This window comes from Rhyacophila brunnea, unplaced genomic scaffold (assembly GCF_057557595.1).
Source record: "Rhyacophila brunnea isolate RB1 unplaced genomic scaffold, BYU_Rbru_1.0 scaffold_51, whole genome shotgun sequence".
Classification (NCBI taxonomy): Eukaryota; Metazoa; Arthropoda; class Insecta; order Trichoptera; family Rhyacophilidae; genus Rhyacophila; species Rhyacophila brunnea.
This window is the reverse complement of record NW_028233182.1, coordinates 2373191-2391029: the sequence shown is the minus strand read 5'-3', so window position 1 is coordinate 2391029 and position 17839 is coordinate 2373191. Positions and strand designations below refer to the sequence as shown.

The window sequence follows — 17839 nt, the reverse complement described above, 5'->3', positions numbered from 1 at the left end:
TTATATTTGCAATTTTTATGATGGCTAAGATATATGAAAAACTCTATTTAATTTCTAGCAGAAATTTGTTATGTTTTTCTTGTATTAAAATCATACACTTATAGTATTTTAAATTTTAGCGATCAATTACGCTAGGAATCAATTAACATTGTAAAGAAATATTTCTATAATGAATTCAAAAAAAATAGCAGTGATTTCTGACAACTTTTAGGATGAAAAATCCCCGAATTCGAGCACAAAAATAGTAAATAGTGAATATATAATATTATAAGTAGGCGCCGCTATTAATAACCTTTCATTTATTTAAATGCAAAGTATGTATATTTTGGTTAAATAGGTTTTATTTTCATTTTTAAATCATACGCATTAGAAATAGATATTTTTTAATGCCTAATATCAAATGTGAATTTTCTGAAATTTTTGTGTATTTAATTTTTTTTATCGGACTAATAAATTAATTTCTAAGTCTGATGGCGGTTTACAAAATGTTTTGGTTTTAATCTAATTAGGAAAATTCTATTTAATTTAAATTAATAAATTTACCAAAATGAGAAGATTTTATATGCTTAAATAGTAATATTTTGAAATATTTATGTTCAATTTACTTGCACACATTTCATTGTTGCTTGGCTTTTACTTCTTCACAATTAAATCATCGAATATTTCATCCATGGTCGATACATTTAACTGTTGTTTTAAAGAGAAATCATCTAATGGAGCAAAAAAGTCGAGTTATTTGGCACAAAATCATTTAAATGTCCATTTAAAACCGGGCGATGAAATTAAGCAAATCGAAAATTTGGACGATGAATATATCATCTACAAAAGAACAGAAAATTCATTAAGCAATGAAAATATACCTGTTACTAAAAACCATCATTTATACTGTCATAAAAGTTCCAACGTAGGAGAAAATTTAATATGGGGGGATAATAGTAAAATTGAGCGAAATTGTAATATTGGTAGGAATGTTACCCTTGGAAAAAATGTTTTTGTTGATGAATCAAGTACTATAGGTGGTGGTGCTGTTATTGGAGACGAGACTCGGATCGAAAAGCATGTTAAAATCGGGGAAAATGCAAGTATAATTGGGTGTAGAGTTAATTACAAAAGTATTACACGCAGATCAGCCAATGGTGATGTTGTTTATAGAAGCTAAATTAAAACTTAATAAAAAATATTTTTTTAATACTGTTCCATACGTATTGAATAAACCATCCATGTTTAATCAAATTATAATAAAATATGAAAAACTCCGATATACTGTTATAAAAGATATTCATATTAAATACAACTCTAAAAAGTAATTTTTTGTATGCAAATTTTTTTAAGTTTTTATTTTTTTATGTGTAGATTTAACTTGTTATATCAAATTATCTATCAAAATATAAATTAATATTGAGTATATTATAAAATTACATTTTATTCTAAGAATAGAAGTATTCATTTCTAAAAAAAAGCTTTTATCAATAAAGAAACATTTTTTTGTATATAAGTCATTTATATAATTTTCCTTATTTTTACATACTTAAGTAAGATTTTTTTTTACATAATAGGTATAAAAAATATTATTATAATGTTTAAATTGTATTCAATATTATAGGCATTATATATATTATTTTAAATTTTTTACTGTGCATAATATTCGTAGTTCGACGATTTTTAGATGAGATTACTCTCTCTTCTTCTGTATAGTGATAAGAATATTTGATCAGACGCAAACATGATTACTTTCCTAAAAAAATTGAGAAAAATTAAACTCATAATGATTATAAAATAATATATTAAAGTAAAATCCTAAAAAAATTACGAAATTAGATGCATGAAGATACAAGAAACAGCGAAAACCTTTTAAAAAGATTTTAAAATCTTTAAGGTTATGCGTAAAAAGATTTGTTCAAAATGCACATAATTTCCAACAAGCGCCATTTAATTATACCTATGAAATCTTGAACTACTATGGCTCTATATATCATCTTAATCTATTTTTCACATAGAAATCTGAAAAAATAATCTTCGTTGTTAGTGCATAATGAAAATTCTGTGCGCATTAATGCTAATATCAAAAATAAAAAAATTTATCTTTTTTGAGAAATTAATGTTGAAAGCATTCCCCTCTAGTATTAGGCTAGTAATTAGTCACTGGGTTTATGAATGATCAATTGAAACATTAAATGATAACTACCTCTTTTTTTAACCTGGTTTTAAAATCTATAAATATGGTTTTTTAATATTAAATAGTGGATTTTGATCGAATTTATTCAATTTAATAGATAATTAATTTTAAATGATATAAAATCACTCTTTAATCATTACCCGCTAACTTTAAAAAATAGTTTCATCATGCTAGTGGCTTTGCTTGAGTGGTGATAATATTGACCTAAAACCTTGCTTTATAATGAGTGAAGAGCCTCATCTTCCTTGCTTAAAATAATTTTTAAATCATAAACTAGGTATCTATGCCTCCTGTAAGCAGCATGCTGTAGAAACTGATAGGTCGACCCACGGTGAATGACAGCTTTCGGCATAAAAAATTACATACTTGTGGCGCTGAAACAACTAACTCGATTAAAAAACGCAAATTCAAGTAATCAAAGTCATATTGGTATTATGGAATGTTTCCTCGGTGCGGATACGCGATTGAAATGGTCAAATTAAAACCTTAATCTATTTTTTGGTTTTATCATACTTGCTTGGCTTTCTAAAATCATAAATTATTTTCTTCGAAGATAAAATAATCGAATTTCCCAAAAATACATTTTATATACGGTTTTATAAAATAAATAGGCAATGTTGTTTTTAGTTTGAGCAATAATATTTAAATAGTGCTATCTACTAACATTCATATAAAATAAATTTTTTTCTGAAATAATGCCAAATTAATTTTGTATATATGTTAATATGTTTATTTTAATCATAATTTGTGCTTTGATATATTTTTTATTATTCTTAGAGTTTTATTTTTTGTTTTAATTTATATAATTTTCTTTTGTGGCATTTTCCATTGCATCTTTGCAATTAATTCAAACATTCGATAATAAAATAAACAAAGAATAAGTCCACTAAAAAAAATGCCTTACCTTATATGAAAATAAAGCTAAAAAATAATTCTTTTCAGTCTCTCAAAGCATGGAATATTAGGTGTGTTTTTAACTTTCTACTTGCATAGATAGGATCTTGAGATGATCAAAAAAATCAAAATATATTCGAGATGTTAATTAAACCCTCATTTATGAATATATATATATACATAATTTAGGTTAAACCGTCCCATTGAATCTTTTTTCTTTCCGTAATACAGATGGCTTTGATTTAAGAATACATATTATCTTAAACGCAAAACCCCAATTTTTCTGCGTTTTAAACCTCTAGCTTTAATAACCATACCATATATTCCATGTTTTTTTATTAATATGACATTTCTTACTGAGAATAACCACAAGTTAAAATAAAATATAGTAAATCTATTTAATAGCAGTATGAGCACATATCACTTAGAGGATTTTTTTTAAATATCTGTTTGTTGTACAAATCAAATATAATTTTGGATCATTGTTTTTTTTTTAAAATGAAGCAATAAAAAAATATTGTCTTTATCATTTTTTTGATACAATTTAAAATTATATAAAAAATTTGTTACAATTTGTTATAATTTTAAAGAATTTATTGTGCATTTATATTTAAATATATAGAGCCAAAAAAAGTAAATTCACGTATATATTATAAATACTTATAAACCACAAATCTAACTTTGTTTCTAAATAAAAAATTTCTAATATTGTTAGAATATTTTAAGCGACTTTTGTAAAAATAAAATTTCTGTAAATTTTTTGGCTTTGTTTAAATGTCCAAACATATTTTTTTCAACGTTTAAGTAGAGATTTTAGGTCTATAAATCAAAAATATTATCCTAGTCAAAAATTTTTATAAAATAGGAAAATGATTCATGTGATAGATAAATTAATCACATTGTATATATTCAAATCCAAAACACACGTTTTGTTGTTATATGGAATTTAAAAGTTGTTGATTCACAACCAAAATTAAAAAATCCTGATAAAAATAACATGTGTATTAGATATCACTGCTGTGTTTATACCAGATTTATTATGAAATTTTAATTTTCTATTTTTGCATTATCTTCATCTTAAAAACGCGTTCATTCATGTGATATTTTATTTTATATTATACTATAAAGTTATAAAACTTGCTATGATGACTTTTAGTTTGGAGTCTGTTTTATTTCCCCAACGCTCATTTATCTCAATACATGGCCTTCAATTTTGCGGTCTATATTTGTTGATATTTTCTATGCATTTTTTTCACGCCTTTATTTATCTAATAGGAATTTTTCTAATATTTTCATAAGATTCCTTAAAATTCTATTTCCACAATGTTATATTTAGAATTTTCGCAGCCATTTAAATAAAAAAAATAAACTGTATTATTGTGTGTTTTCTTTTGAAAAAGTCAATAAAATGAATTCAAGATGAAAACTATATAAAAGCGAAGATATGAACATAATAACTGAAATACATTCTTACTTTAAACCGATTATATTTTGAATCGAGTTTAAAAGCGTTTATTTTAAAAATTACATCCATTAGCTAGATATTTTGATTTCTGCGACTTTCACATCTATAAATATCCAAATATACAGAAGCTTTTAATTTCTTTTAAATTTATATATTCATGCGCAATCACGCCCGATTATCAATAAACCAAAAAATGCACATAAATTTAAATTCTGCAACTACCTATAGAAAGTTAAATAGTTATTTTTTAGTTAAGAATATATATACTTTATCTCTTTATTTCTAAATTCTTGTAAAATTTATCTTTATATCTCCTATTTTAAAAATTTTGCTTTATAATATTTAACTGGATAAAGAACTCTCACAATTTATTTAATTATATATTAATATCGTGTATTTGAACATTTAATTATGTTTATGTTTTATCGTGACTAAAAATACGTTTACCAGCTAATAACAATTGAATCCACTCTACTAAAATAATTCTGACTTATAATATCTATAACAATTTTGTTTTCTAAATTCTAGCTCAAGTTTTTAACTAGAGAAATATGAAAATTACACAAGAATTATTATATTTGGGCTATCAAAGAATATAAATATGCAAAAAAACAAGGGTTCTACTTTAAAACCTATCAAATCAAAATTTAAGCCCTAGAATGAAAAGAATAATAAATTTAAATTTATCTTGCGAGAATTTTACCGGTATATTTTAATTATGAATAGAAGTTTCTATTTTATCAGATAAATTCCACCTAAAACTTACTGTGGTAAGTATGCAATAATTTTTTTGATATTTTAAGGGTATGGTCAGTTTGTCTCATCCTTAATATTCAGATAATCTATGATATGTGTCACTTAAAAACCAGATTATATCAATAGAACTACTACAAGTGGTTTTTATGAAGATGCATATTATATAAAAAAAATTGCCCAATCGTATTGCCATCATATTATATTGTGTACATGATTCGTTGAAATAATTAAATTATATGGAAGAAAACAAAATTACTAAATAAATAGATGTAATTACCTTATTGTCTATCGAATTAAAATATTTAGAGCCTAAATATATACTCCATATATCTAGCCAAGATGTTATATAATTCAAGATTTAATGGAATGTATTAAAAAATATGAAATATATAATATAATGAATTCATATTCGATATCGTATATATGCATATACAATTTTCACATTTTTTTCTTTGTTATAAACTTATGCTCTTTTGCCGTCTTTTGAATTTTTTAGTGCTAGTTTAGAAATAATTTAATATATTTCAAGCCTATTCAAGAAATAAAATATCAATTTAAAATTAGCACGAATAAATTGTAGTAACAAAAAAATATTTGTATTATACAGTTATCAATCATATTTACCATCGAAGATGTATTATTTACCAATCATTTTGCGCTATTGTTTTAAAAGGTTATATTTTCAATATACTACTACATATATAATAAAGGGTTAAATCGAATGTAAGAAAATTAAATTTAAGTTCTTGTGAAATATGGCTTCTTAGTAAGTTTCAATATTTAAAAAAGTAAATATGTGCAAAATAGAGCATACAAAAAAGAACTTTCTTATATTTAACTCTAAAAGTGGTATATTCACTATTTCCATTTTAAGTAATTATTAACAAATTTCCTAAACTGGACTATAGAACAGCGGTTATTAATAGAAAGATTCCAATATATATTTATATTGTTGAAAATTTAAATTATCCCATTTTAAATCTGAAAACTCTATGAAGATACAATGTTATTTTTCTATGCGTTTTGGACAATAAAATTATAATTCAAACTATGAGATATTATAATAAATTTATCTATATATGAAGAATAATTTTATGTGATTTAAGAATAGTAAATATAGGAATAAAATAAAGCATGCATTTAAGCAAAGATTTTTTTATCTGTGTAATACCACTTTGATTTGAATGTAGTTTCATTAAAAACCGGATCGATTTTCTTGAATATTATTTAATGAATAATGTATGATTTACAACAATAGATTGCTGAAAAATCATTCAATGATCAATTTAATAATCATAATTATTTTAATATGCATAATTTGATCAAAGGGTGCTTGAGGAATATATACAAAACAAAAGCAGATAGATTAAGCTCTCACCAATCTATGGATTATATGTCATTGCAGGAACATTCGATTGTTTGTTTTTACCGTATTTGAATCCTTCGAATAGAACATGTTTCTGCTAAAATTTCTAGAACAGGAACGATGAAACATAAATTGAATTGCAGCAGAAACAAATATAAATAAAATCATAGAATTTATTGCATAGAATGGAATTCATATCAAGAAGAATGAATATTTTTAAGATGATATTTGAAGAATCGAAAGAAAGTAAAATGGCTATCAAAGATAATACAAAGAATATTGAACTAAAAACAAAGGAACCAGACAATACAATTGAATCAGAAAATGGTAATATATTTTCAGAAAAACGTCACACGAAGACCAATATAAATAAACGGGCCCATCAATCACCATCTACAAACCAAAGAAAGGGCAGATGGATATTTTCTAAGAAGAAGTATTGGCTAGGAACATTTCTTGTCCTAATAAATTTTATATTCAAGACATACAATATAGAAAATGGAAAAAGAGTTATTTGGGACGAAGCACATTTTGGAAAATTCGCCGCCCGCTACCTCAAACGGGAATTTTATTTTGATGTTCATCCGCCGCTCGGAAAAATGTTAACAGCATTGAGTGGATACATTTTCGGTCAAGATAAGGAGTTTAAATTTGAGTCTGGCACAGAATATCCAGATAATGTCAATTATACAGGAATGAGAAGATTTCATGCTGCCATGGGAACCTTCATTCCTCTTTTTGGATATGGAATATTTCTTAATCTTGGTTATAGTGTAGAACATTCGTTTCTTTCTTCGCTACTTTACGTTTTTGAAAATGGAATATGTGCAATATCACGCCTTATCTTATTGGATAGTAGTTTAATGCTTTTCACAGCCTCGACTGCTTATTACTTTACTGCTTTTTTTAAGAATTCTAGGCGAAAAAGAGTTTCGTTTTGGAGAGAAATCGTTGACCTTTTTCTTCTTGGGATTTCTTTGGGTTGTGTGATGAGTGTAAAATGGATCGGTTGTTTAACTACCACATTGGTTGGAATTTTTATAATACATGAACTGTGGGGTTGCCTAATGTCAAAGAAAAAAATTGGTGTTTTTGTTTACAAATTCGGATTACGGGCTGTGATGCTGATACTACTACCCATCGCTTTATATTTATTATGGTTTTTGGTTCATTTTAAAATTTGTAATACATCTACTACAGACGAAGCTCACATGAGTTCTCTTTTCCAGGCGAAACTGAAAAACAATCCTCTGAATAGATCTAGAAAATATGTTGGCTTTGGAAGCATAATAACTCTTAAGTCCAGTAAATCGGCTGGTGGCAATTTACACTCACATCCACACGACTATCCGAATTCCACATATAACCAAATAACAACCTATTTTCATAAAGATGAAAATAACCAGTGGGCCTTTCAAAAGGTAGTTGAAAATAATGAAAAAGCAGATATTCTATTGGATAAAGATGAAGTTGTGATTTTTCACAAGTCAACATCTTCATATTTGGGGGCTGATGATAAAAAAGCTTATCAATCGATCGGAAAAAGAGCTATTGGTGTTAAGGGAGGAATAACCAAAAATTGTGTTTGGATTATTGAAATAGTCGACGATATATTGGGAAAGGAAAAAAGAGTAAAATCAGTTACTACTAGGTTTCGAATAAGGAATAAAGATACAAATTTATACTTGAATTGGTCGGGAAAGAATTATCCAGAGTGGGGATTTTCGCAAGGAGAAGTCACATGCATCGAAGAAAAAGAATCAGGAACGATTTGGAATGTTGAACAAAATGCAGTTTTGGAAACAGATAAAGAAAACGGAATCGAAGAATATGAAGAAATTAAGAAATTTGGATCCGGATTCATAAACCACGTACTCGAACTGAACAAAGCGATGTATAATACAAATAAGTCATTGACACAAGATCGCAACTTTGAACCAGTAAGAATAGTTTCGAGACCTTATGAATGGTTTATAATGAGAAGAGGCCTAAGAATGAATGGATGGGACGATGATAAACATAAATTTTATATGTTCGGGAATCCTTTGATTTGGTATGCATCGTGTTTGTGTGTAATTTTAGCACCCATAATTTTATTGGGAAGATCGATATTTCTGAAGAGAAATTATAATCAAGAGCTTCCCGATGGTGAATACTTTGAAGTATTTCTCGGATTTGGTGGATGGGCAGTGCACTATATTCCTTTTTTTATCGTTGGAAGGGTTCTTTACTTTCATCATTATTTTCCAGCACTGTTTTTTGCAATAATATGCATTAACTACGTATCTAAGCATGCTTCATATTTATTTTTAAGAAAAATTTATATTAATAAAAATAAAAAGCAAAGGAGCATGGAGTCTTTATCATTTAATTTGAAACAAAGAAATGTTGAAGAAATGTTGGAAGAAAATAAAATGAAAGAAATAGAAAATGAAGTAAATAAAGCCTTAAAGAACGATAACAAACATGAGATTAATACGCAAGAAAATGAAATGAAAGATATAAAAAATGAAGTACATGAAACCCTAAAGAAATATAACAAACATGTGATAATTACGAAAGAAAATAAAAAAGAAAAAATAAGGAAACCTAAAAAAATTGAAACAACAACAGAAGAAAGTAAAGTACAAGAGAAAGATTTTAGAAATGAAAAGAAAGAAGAAATTGAAAGTACAAAAAAAGATATAGATAGCAACAAAGAAAGAGAAAAATACGAAAATCTAGAGCCTCTAGAATTTATACGGAAAGATAAAAAGGTATACTCAACCATGGGCTTTAAAATCTTTGTTATCTTATCATTAGTGTCATACATTTATTTTGCTCCCATGACTTATGGAATATTCGGCCCTGCCTCGAAAATAGATGGGAGGAAGTGGGTCAGCACGTGGGACTTTTCATGATTAAAAATATAATAAAAATTCCTGATAAAAAATATTATTTTTTAAATTAAATATTATTTTACTTGCTACATTAGATGCCTGTAAACTATTTTTCTATGAAAATACCAGCATATAAAAACTTAAAGGATAATAATGGACTATTTTACATTAGCATTTATACCTTTTTTAGTCAATATTTTTTATTTTTTATATATTGGAATTAAGTGGCTCTTTTATACCATGAAGTTATCACAAGGAAATAAATTGAGAATATTTTTAATTTTGTGTTGCTTTTGTAGAAGGTTTATTGGCACAAAATTTTTATTTCTAAAATTATTAGCATTTGAAAAGCATGAATATATGGATGATATATTAAAATAATAAACAACTATATCATTAAAAAAGAAACACATGAATAATAAAACAAGGAAACTTTTATATTTTTTTGTTTTATTTAATCCTATTATTTTAGTCATGATTGTTTTAAATCTATTGAACACCGCAAATTATAAGTTCTTAATTTTACAAGAAGATTTACACAATATTCTAAACTTATAAAGAAAAAACCATTCAAATATTTATTTCAATGAAAGATACAACATCCATCGAAACAAATATTATAGTTTTTTATCTGTGCTTATAAAGATACATTTTCAGCAAGCTAAATCTTGGGTTTTAAAGATATGGGAGATTGTTCTAAATGATATTCTCCTTGAAAAAACAAAAATTTACCGTAACTTAAAACATTTTTGCTAAAGAATTTCTCTGTAGTGAAATTAGGTCCGTATGTAGATATTTAATTTAATAAAATCCATCTTGTTGCAATACTTTTATATTCACGTGAAAAAAATAACATCAAGACAGCTGCTAAACCTAATGGAAAGTTTTAAGGTCTTTTTACAGAAGAATAAATGTGTGGCAACAGAAGATCGAGCTATTATAGAAGCATAAAAGGGATCTTAAGTGATAAATTTAAAAAAAGTCAAAATCCTACTGCAATAATTTTAAGATCAATTAAATTACAAGATATAAGTTTTAAATCAGAAAAAAATATAAGAAGAAAACAATAAGAAGCAACCTGATTATAGTAACAATTTCCAAGAAAAAAATCAACGAGACTTAAATTTTAAATTGCACCTGGTTTGAAAGAGAAAAATTTTTATATTAGCAAGAAGAAAAAGATCAAATATTTGTATAGTGAAATAATAAGAAGAAAAAGAGATCATAATTGCAACCTTTCTAAATCTTTTTGCACGAGAAAACTTCATGAGATCGACAGAATAAATTTTACATTAGAAAAAGTAGCAATACGATGTATAAATGGATAGATAATCTGATTAAATAAGGGCATAGAACATCATATGAAAAAAAATAGTGGGCTGAAGAAAAAAGATAGATAAATACTAAAATCAAATTTCTACCTGCAAAGAAACAAGCAACTAGATATATTCTCCTTTTAATTGGAATCAATGTACTGTTATAAAAAAAATATAATTGTTCTGTTCTTTTTATACACAAAAAAAAGCAAAAATCTGTGTCACAATATCATAAAAGCAACTAAAAATAGCAATAATAGAGTCAAAATCACATTAATGAAGCATTTTGAGGTTTATATGGTTATTCTAAAAACTTAATTTGATCTATAAAGAAAGAATAAAAAGATAAATACTGATAAACTAAATATAGAATGAAATAAAAGATCCATTGGAATATAGGAGCTAAATATAAAAAAATACAAATCTAATAAACCATTTGATAATCTTGTCTCGTTTATGGTGAATAATTATCGGCTGGTGAAGGATCAGAACACATTATTTATAGCAATATTTTATCTGAGCATTATATTTGACAGAAAGAACCATGATTACCCATATATTTATTAAAAAAAACTTGCTATAAGGCTCCGAATCTGATCATGTATAGAATTTTTAATGAGAAATAGATGACGGGATAATAAATTAAAAGCTTGAGAAATAATATAGTCAGCATAAAGACTATTTACACTTCAATTTTATTTTAGATAAAAATAGGTAATTTTTTTAATTCAAATGACAATATGGTATATTTTAGCGTCAAAAATCTACAAAATAACATCAAAATTGTTAAAAATAAACTTATGATGGACCTGCAGTCGAATTAATGTGATTTCATAACACATTTATTAAAAATCCAAATAGTTGGAAACAGTGTAAATCAAGATTTATTTAATGGTTTTAAAGAGTTTTATTATTTGTTGTAAATATTTTTTTGCATTTAATTTATATTTGAACAAAACCTTTTACATTTAGTTTAACATTTGACATATGTAAACAGAAGCTTGTAGTCCAAATGAAACCCATATTTTAAAAAGTATTTAAAATTAGAAGGGAATTCTGTTATTTTTCATATAAAAAACCATTGTAATTATGTTTTACGCAAATTTTTATAAACAAAATTCCTTTTAAGATTTCAAAAAATATCTCACTGTCCACAATGGTAGTATTATTTATTTATAACACATTAACAAAATACACAAGCTAAATAATAAGCTTATTTTAAAATATTTTCAACATGAAACGTTTGATACCTTCATCCCCTTATTGTATTATTCACGGATCTTAAATTTTTATGTTGATTCACCTAAAATAATTGATAATCAATATTTTTTTTAGTGTATTAAAACCGAAGAACTCTCTATGTTGCCCTTTGTGAGTTTTAATATCACCTTATTTTGCTAGATAATCCTTCGAAGCAAAATTATATAACTTTTATAATTTAGAAACAACTTTTTTAGTATATTTAAAAGTTATATTAGATTCAAAAGCTCAACAATTATTATTTTATTTAATAATTAAGCTTTTAAAGGGTTTCTGTCCTGTAACTTCTTGGTGATATCTTCTTCACATATAAATCTCCACCACTTTTCATGCAGTTTTGTAATACATTTGCCCAAGAAAAGAAGTCTGTTTCGAATAAAGACCTTATATAGCATGTTTCTTTTTTTTGCATTCTATTTAATTTCTATGCACTTGTAACAGCATCTTTATTGATATTCTTTCGTGCTTTCAACATTCATACTTTCTATTTCTTTAAGACTTGGACTCTATCTTTAGATGAAATTATTTTTTCTTATGATTTGTTTTATATGAAATTTAACATTATAAAATACTAATTCTGGTAGAATTCTGTAAATATCTAATATATACAGTATATCATATGCCGGATAATGTCTACATTCTCTTAGAAACTAAAAACGAGAAAATAAATATTTATGAGATACGATGAAAATGTTTTTGTATAAACATGTGAATTATAATAGCAAGGCGTGGTATACAATATAATTATTCGGGAAAATAAAATTGTCTTTTTTTGTATTTCGCCCAAATACATTTTCGTAACGTGCTAAACACATAGTTTTGGATTAAAGAATATTTTAAACCATATTTTTTTATTGATATTAACCTTTGTACATCAATAAAAATCTGATTTGTAACTATAGTCCCAGAAAATTAGTTTCTAAAATAAGATTTTTGCGGGATATATTTTTATACACTTTTTCATATATTACTATAAAAGATTGATTTAAAATTATGTTTAATTGTACTATTTTTTAGGTATGTCAAATTTTACATCGCTCCACGGAAAATAAATAATGCATTATTTTTACGTATTTGAGTCAACAAACCCCTACTTTTCGTTATTAATATAAAATTCTTATAAATTTTGTCTCCTTTTACGGCTTATTTATATGTATCTAATGTGTCTGCTTTAAAATAATACTAAAAGCCGCCTCTTTGCATTTCGAGAAATTATAATCTTTATGGGCTCTAAATATTATACGGTTTTTATATTTATTTGGGAAATACATGGTTTCTACCATCTCAGATTTTATTTTTACATGTATGTTTTGCGAATACAAAATTTCTTATTTGAATCTTTTTTTGCCAGAAATATCATAAACTTCCAATATAAAAAATAAAATGCAATAATTTAGTTACATTAAAATTTTTTACATTTTGTAGTGTTAATATCACCTAAACGTTATTTTTATGCATAAAAATAACTAGTTTTTGATGCTGCCTCTTATATATGTATTCCTTTAAAAATATTATAGGTGAACATAACATCCCTTATTATTAGTTTTTATCAAATGAAATTAAGTGCCGCTTAAAAAAATACAATGTTATTAAATTATAGAAGTCATTTTCTTTACCTGTAAATCACCTATTTTATTTCTTCCTCTCGATTTAAAAATCACAAAAAGTTAAAGATCTCAGCAGATAACTTATTTTTGAAGTATTTTTAGAAATATTAAAGACATTTAAGGAATTTATCTATATGATGTGGCATATTTAACTATAATCTACTCGTTTTTGAGATTATATGAAATATGATAATAGCTAAACATTATAAAACGCGCTTTAAGCAATTTAGACTTTATATACATATATAGAATAAACAGTATTCATCTTACCTCGTGAATTCGTTGAATACATTTTAATTGTAGCGATTTGTTTATTTTTTTAGTTTATACAACCAAAAAAAGGATTTAAAATCTGAATGTATTCTAAAAGAGCTAAAAAAAGCCTAAAAGAATTTCTGAATTGATTTTCTAATTGTAACATTCATTTGACATCTTATAGGAATTGTTTTCATCATATTAATTTTATAGCTATAATTATTTACATTGGAGTTTGGGAACCATTTAAATTTTATCTGAGCTATACATAGTTGATTAATAAATAAAAGAAGCTTACTTCACTGTGTACAAATTTAAAAAAGTTTAGTCTACATTCAGCTAGACGGAATCGAACACTTCTTGGTTTCTATACATAAAATTTGTATGTGGATCGGATCTTTGCCAATTTAAATCGTAATTCATGGTCAGATGTTTGAACCGCTCAATTATCTGTATTATAAATTCTAGCCCATACAAAAATAAAACTCACTGAACCATTTTAAATCAAGCCATAACTTTAAACTGATTATTTGTCTAATAAACCGATAGAATCATCATACTTTGATGTATGCATCAAGATTATATATATGATTTTGATAAACTCGAAATCACAAACCAAATTGCGGCATTAAACCAAATAATAGGGTTGAGGAAAATCGTTGAATATATAAGTCTTTAAAAGAGAAGAGAATATAGGTAAGAGTATGAATATTATATTCCCACTGGAAATCAATCATTCTGTGCTTGAAAAATTAATCTAAATGCTATTCAGAAATTATTATCTAAAAAAAAGGTTATAATATATCCTTTGGATTGATTTTAATATTTTAACCATACTGTTTACATATCTTTTACGAAATTTATAATAATTTACTAGCACCTTAGATGCCTATTATCCTAAGAATACCTTTTTTTATAAAAAAAATATTTTATAATCTTCCTTTTTGTTTCAAAAAAATTTTAAGAACGATTTCCACATCAAAGAATTTATATTGTAGATTGAACGCGCAATGATGTTGTCGTGAATTTGATTGGTCTGTTATATTCAAAAATAATACACAAAAAGGGAAAAATTAGAATCGCTATCGCTAAATCTAGTGGAGGATCTCCTTAGTAATCAATGTACATTCTGATTTTTTTTAATGATTAATATTTATTGAATATATAATAATAGAAAATTATTTAGAATGATTTTTTTTGGAAAATAAATTTTACCCCCATACTTTAAATGTGAATTATATTATAATGGTTGTTTTTTCTCGTAATAAAAGCGATAGTTAAAATTTCCATTTAGAAGTAGAAATGTTTAGTAAATATAATTTTCATTTAGACTTACTGTAAGGATCTTTTTCCAATTTCATTCTAATGTCAGGCATAAGATTAATCCCCAAAAAGAACACACCAATAAAAATACAGACAAAAGGAGACGTGATCATCAGCACGAACAGCGTAAAAATGTGCATTTCACACAAGCCAATATAATTAGTTTGGGCCTTTAACAAACTTCTTATATTTTCGGTAAACATTTCCATAGTATTATTCTTTGGAATCATCGCTAACCCTTTCCTGTAACCCATGTAACCTAAAAATGCTGAATAATGGTATGTGGGTATAAGCGCAGCCAAGCATGTTAGCTTTCCCAATATGTTAAGACCGCCTGTTAGTGGATTCAAACCATATTTATTTCCGGCCATAGAAATTGTACTTGGTGGAATTGAAGCTATTGAGCCAACAACGCTCGATAAAATGATAACTATTTGTTTTGTTTTTGATATTGAGCCAATACATAACCCAAAGGGAACGGTAAAAAACGGTGTTATAAACAACAAAGCAATAAAATTCAAATCAAAAATTTCTGGAAGGAAAAAAAGATATACAAAAAATACAATGGTGGGACAAATGAGCTCATATGTTATCTGGTAAGCCAATAAACTAGAAAAATAGCTTAAAGTAGAGTATGATCCCACAGCAATTTCACGTCTTACGAGTCTATTTTCGTCGAAAAAGGATGATATGGCCCCTGAAACATTTAGCATTGTTGACATCATCAATAAAGATGTTGTTATCATTCCTTTTGCCATTGACTTGGCCATAACCATAAGTGTAGATTCCAATTCTTTATTTCGTTGGAACATCGTTTGTAAATCCATAGAACCACCCAACATGCTTAATGGATTGTTAGCCATCATTTTATAAATATAATAGTTGAAAAGGCAACTTGCAGAATATGTTATTAACTTAAAAAAGATCGCCTTACAAAAACTATATTTTCTATGGCTTTCAATTTTAAGTTTACGTTTTAAAAGTAATTTGACGTGATTTATATTGAATTGGTAATCGATGTAAAAATCATTCCTTTTTTTACGTATCACAGGATCTTTAAAAACTTCATGCTCTTTAAAAATTGATTCTTCGGTATAAAAAAATTGCGGGTTTTCTTCTTTGAAATCTTCACTACAAATCTCAACAATAAATTCGGGGTATGTAATCTGAGGTCTTTTTGTAATGCCTACATTTTTAAAAAATGGTTCAACATCCTCTATCTTTCCGTTAAATATTGTATTACCGTGAGATAATAAAAGAACATGATCAAAAAGATTGAAAATTTCATTACTAGGTTGATGAATCGTAAGCACGACTATTTTTCCGTTCAGCTTAGCAAGATCAACAAGAATTTTGCAAATTTTAAGTGCAGTTAAAGTATCCAAACCACTCGTTGGCTCATCTAAAAAGATAATATCTGGATCGGTTATCAACTCTATCGCAATCATTGCTCTCTTTCTTTCCCCACCACTAATTTTACTCATTTGGTTTCGTGCACAATTTGTTAATTTAAGACCTTTAATTATTCTCTCTATCCTAGTCTCGATAATATAATCTTGAGAAACCATTTCATTTTCAGCCCCACCATCCTTAATTTTTAAATTAAAATCAATCTTCTTATTAAAGATATTCGATTTATTTGACGTTTTGGTATTTTTTAAGCGGAAATTCGCAGCATACACCAAAGTCTCAAAAACAGAAAGATCTTCATGTATAACATCATCTTGATCAACAAAGCCTGCAATCTTCAGCCATTCATTCTTCTCACGTGGTTTGTCATTATATGTTATTTCCCCTTGGGTATATGATCCTTTGGGTATTCTGCCTGCCAATGCATTAAGTAATGTTGTTTTGCCGCCTCCAGATGGACCCATTATTGCTAGTATCTCTCCATGACCAACTTTCCCGCTACACTTTTTAATTAAATCGAGATATTTGTGCTTGATTGCTGTGTTTCTGTTTATAACTTCTACATTCAAATCTTTCCATTGTAATGTCATTCTTTAATCTGAATTTGATATGGTTATATTAATTTTTTATAAATAGTTAATACAATTTGTTTAAATCTAAATGGAAATAATAATTTTGGATGCGATAAATTAAAAGGAGTGGGGCAGATTAGTTGGTAATAAGAAAGTAAATATAAATTTAGTTATGTCTGTAATTTAATCTCAAAGACTCATCACTTATCTAGTAAATGATTTTATTGGTGGCTTAAAGATAATTTAAACATTACATTTGCTTTTTAAATGTCCCATTTCCAAATTTCAATAATCACTTTTTTATAATGACATGTTTTAAAAATTTTCATTTCTTTTCGGGCTAATCCTTTTTTGATCAATTAAGGAGTAATATTTCATATAAAATCAAAAAAGGAACAATCATTTTCGAAACAAGTGCTTCTTTAACCAAATATTCTTACATTTTGATTTATTAAAATTTATAATGTAAATTTTTAATTTTTTTGAACATATAAGATATTTCAAGAATAATCGGTTTAAAATTTATTTATTTTATGGCTAAATTATTCGTTATAATTTTA

The 17839-nt window shown here is 26.2% G+C and overlaps 1 protein-coding gene across 1 annotated transcript; it reads right to left on the bottom strand.

Moving 5' to 3' along the window:
* Positions 1 to 1727: 1727 nt before the first annotated feature.
* LOC147065838 (uncharacterized) lies at positions 1728 to 17297 on the bottom strand. Its single transcript, XM_085956230.1, has 3 exons — positions 16978 to 17297; positions 16541 to 16776; positions 1728 to 1735 (listed from the first exon to the last, which is right to left on the bottom strand). The coding sequence occupies exons 1-3, from the start codon at positions 17295 to 17297 to the stop codon at positions 1728 to 1730; spliced, it is 564 nt and encodes a 187-aa protein (XP_085812356.1).
* Positions 17298 to 17839: the final 542 nt, after the last annotated feature.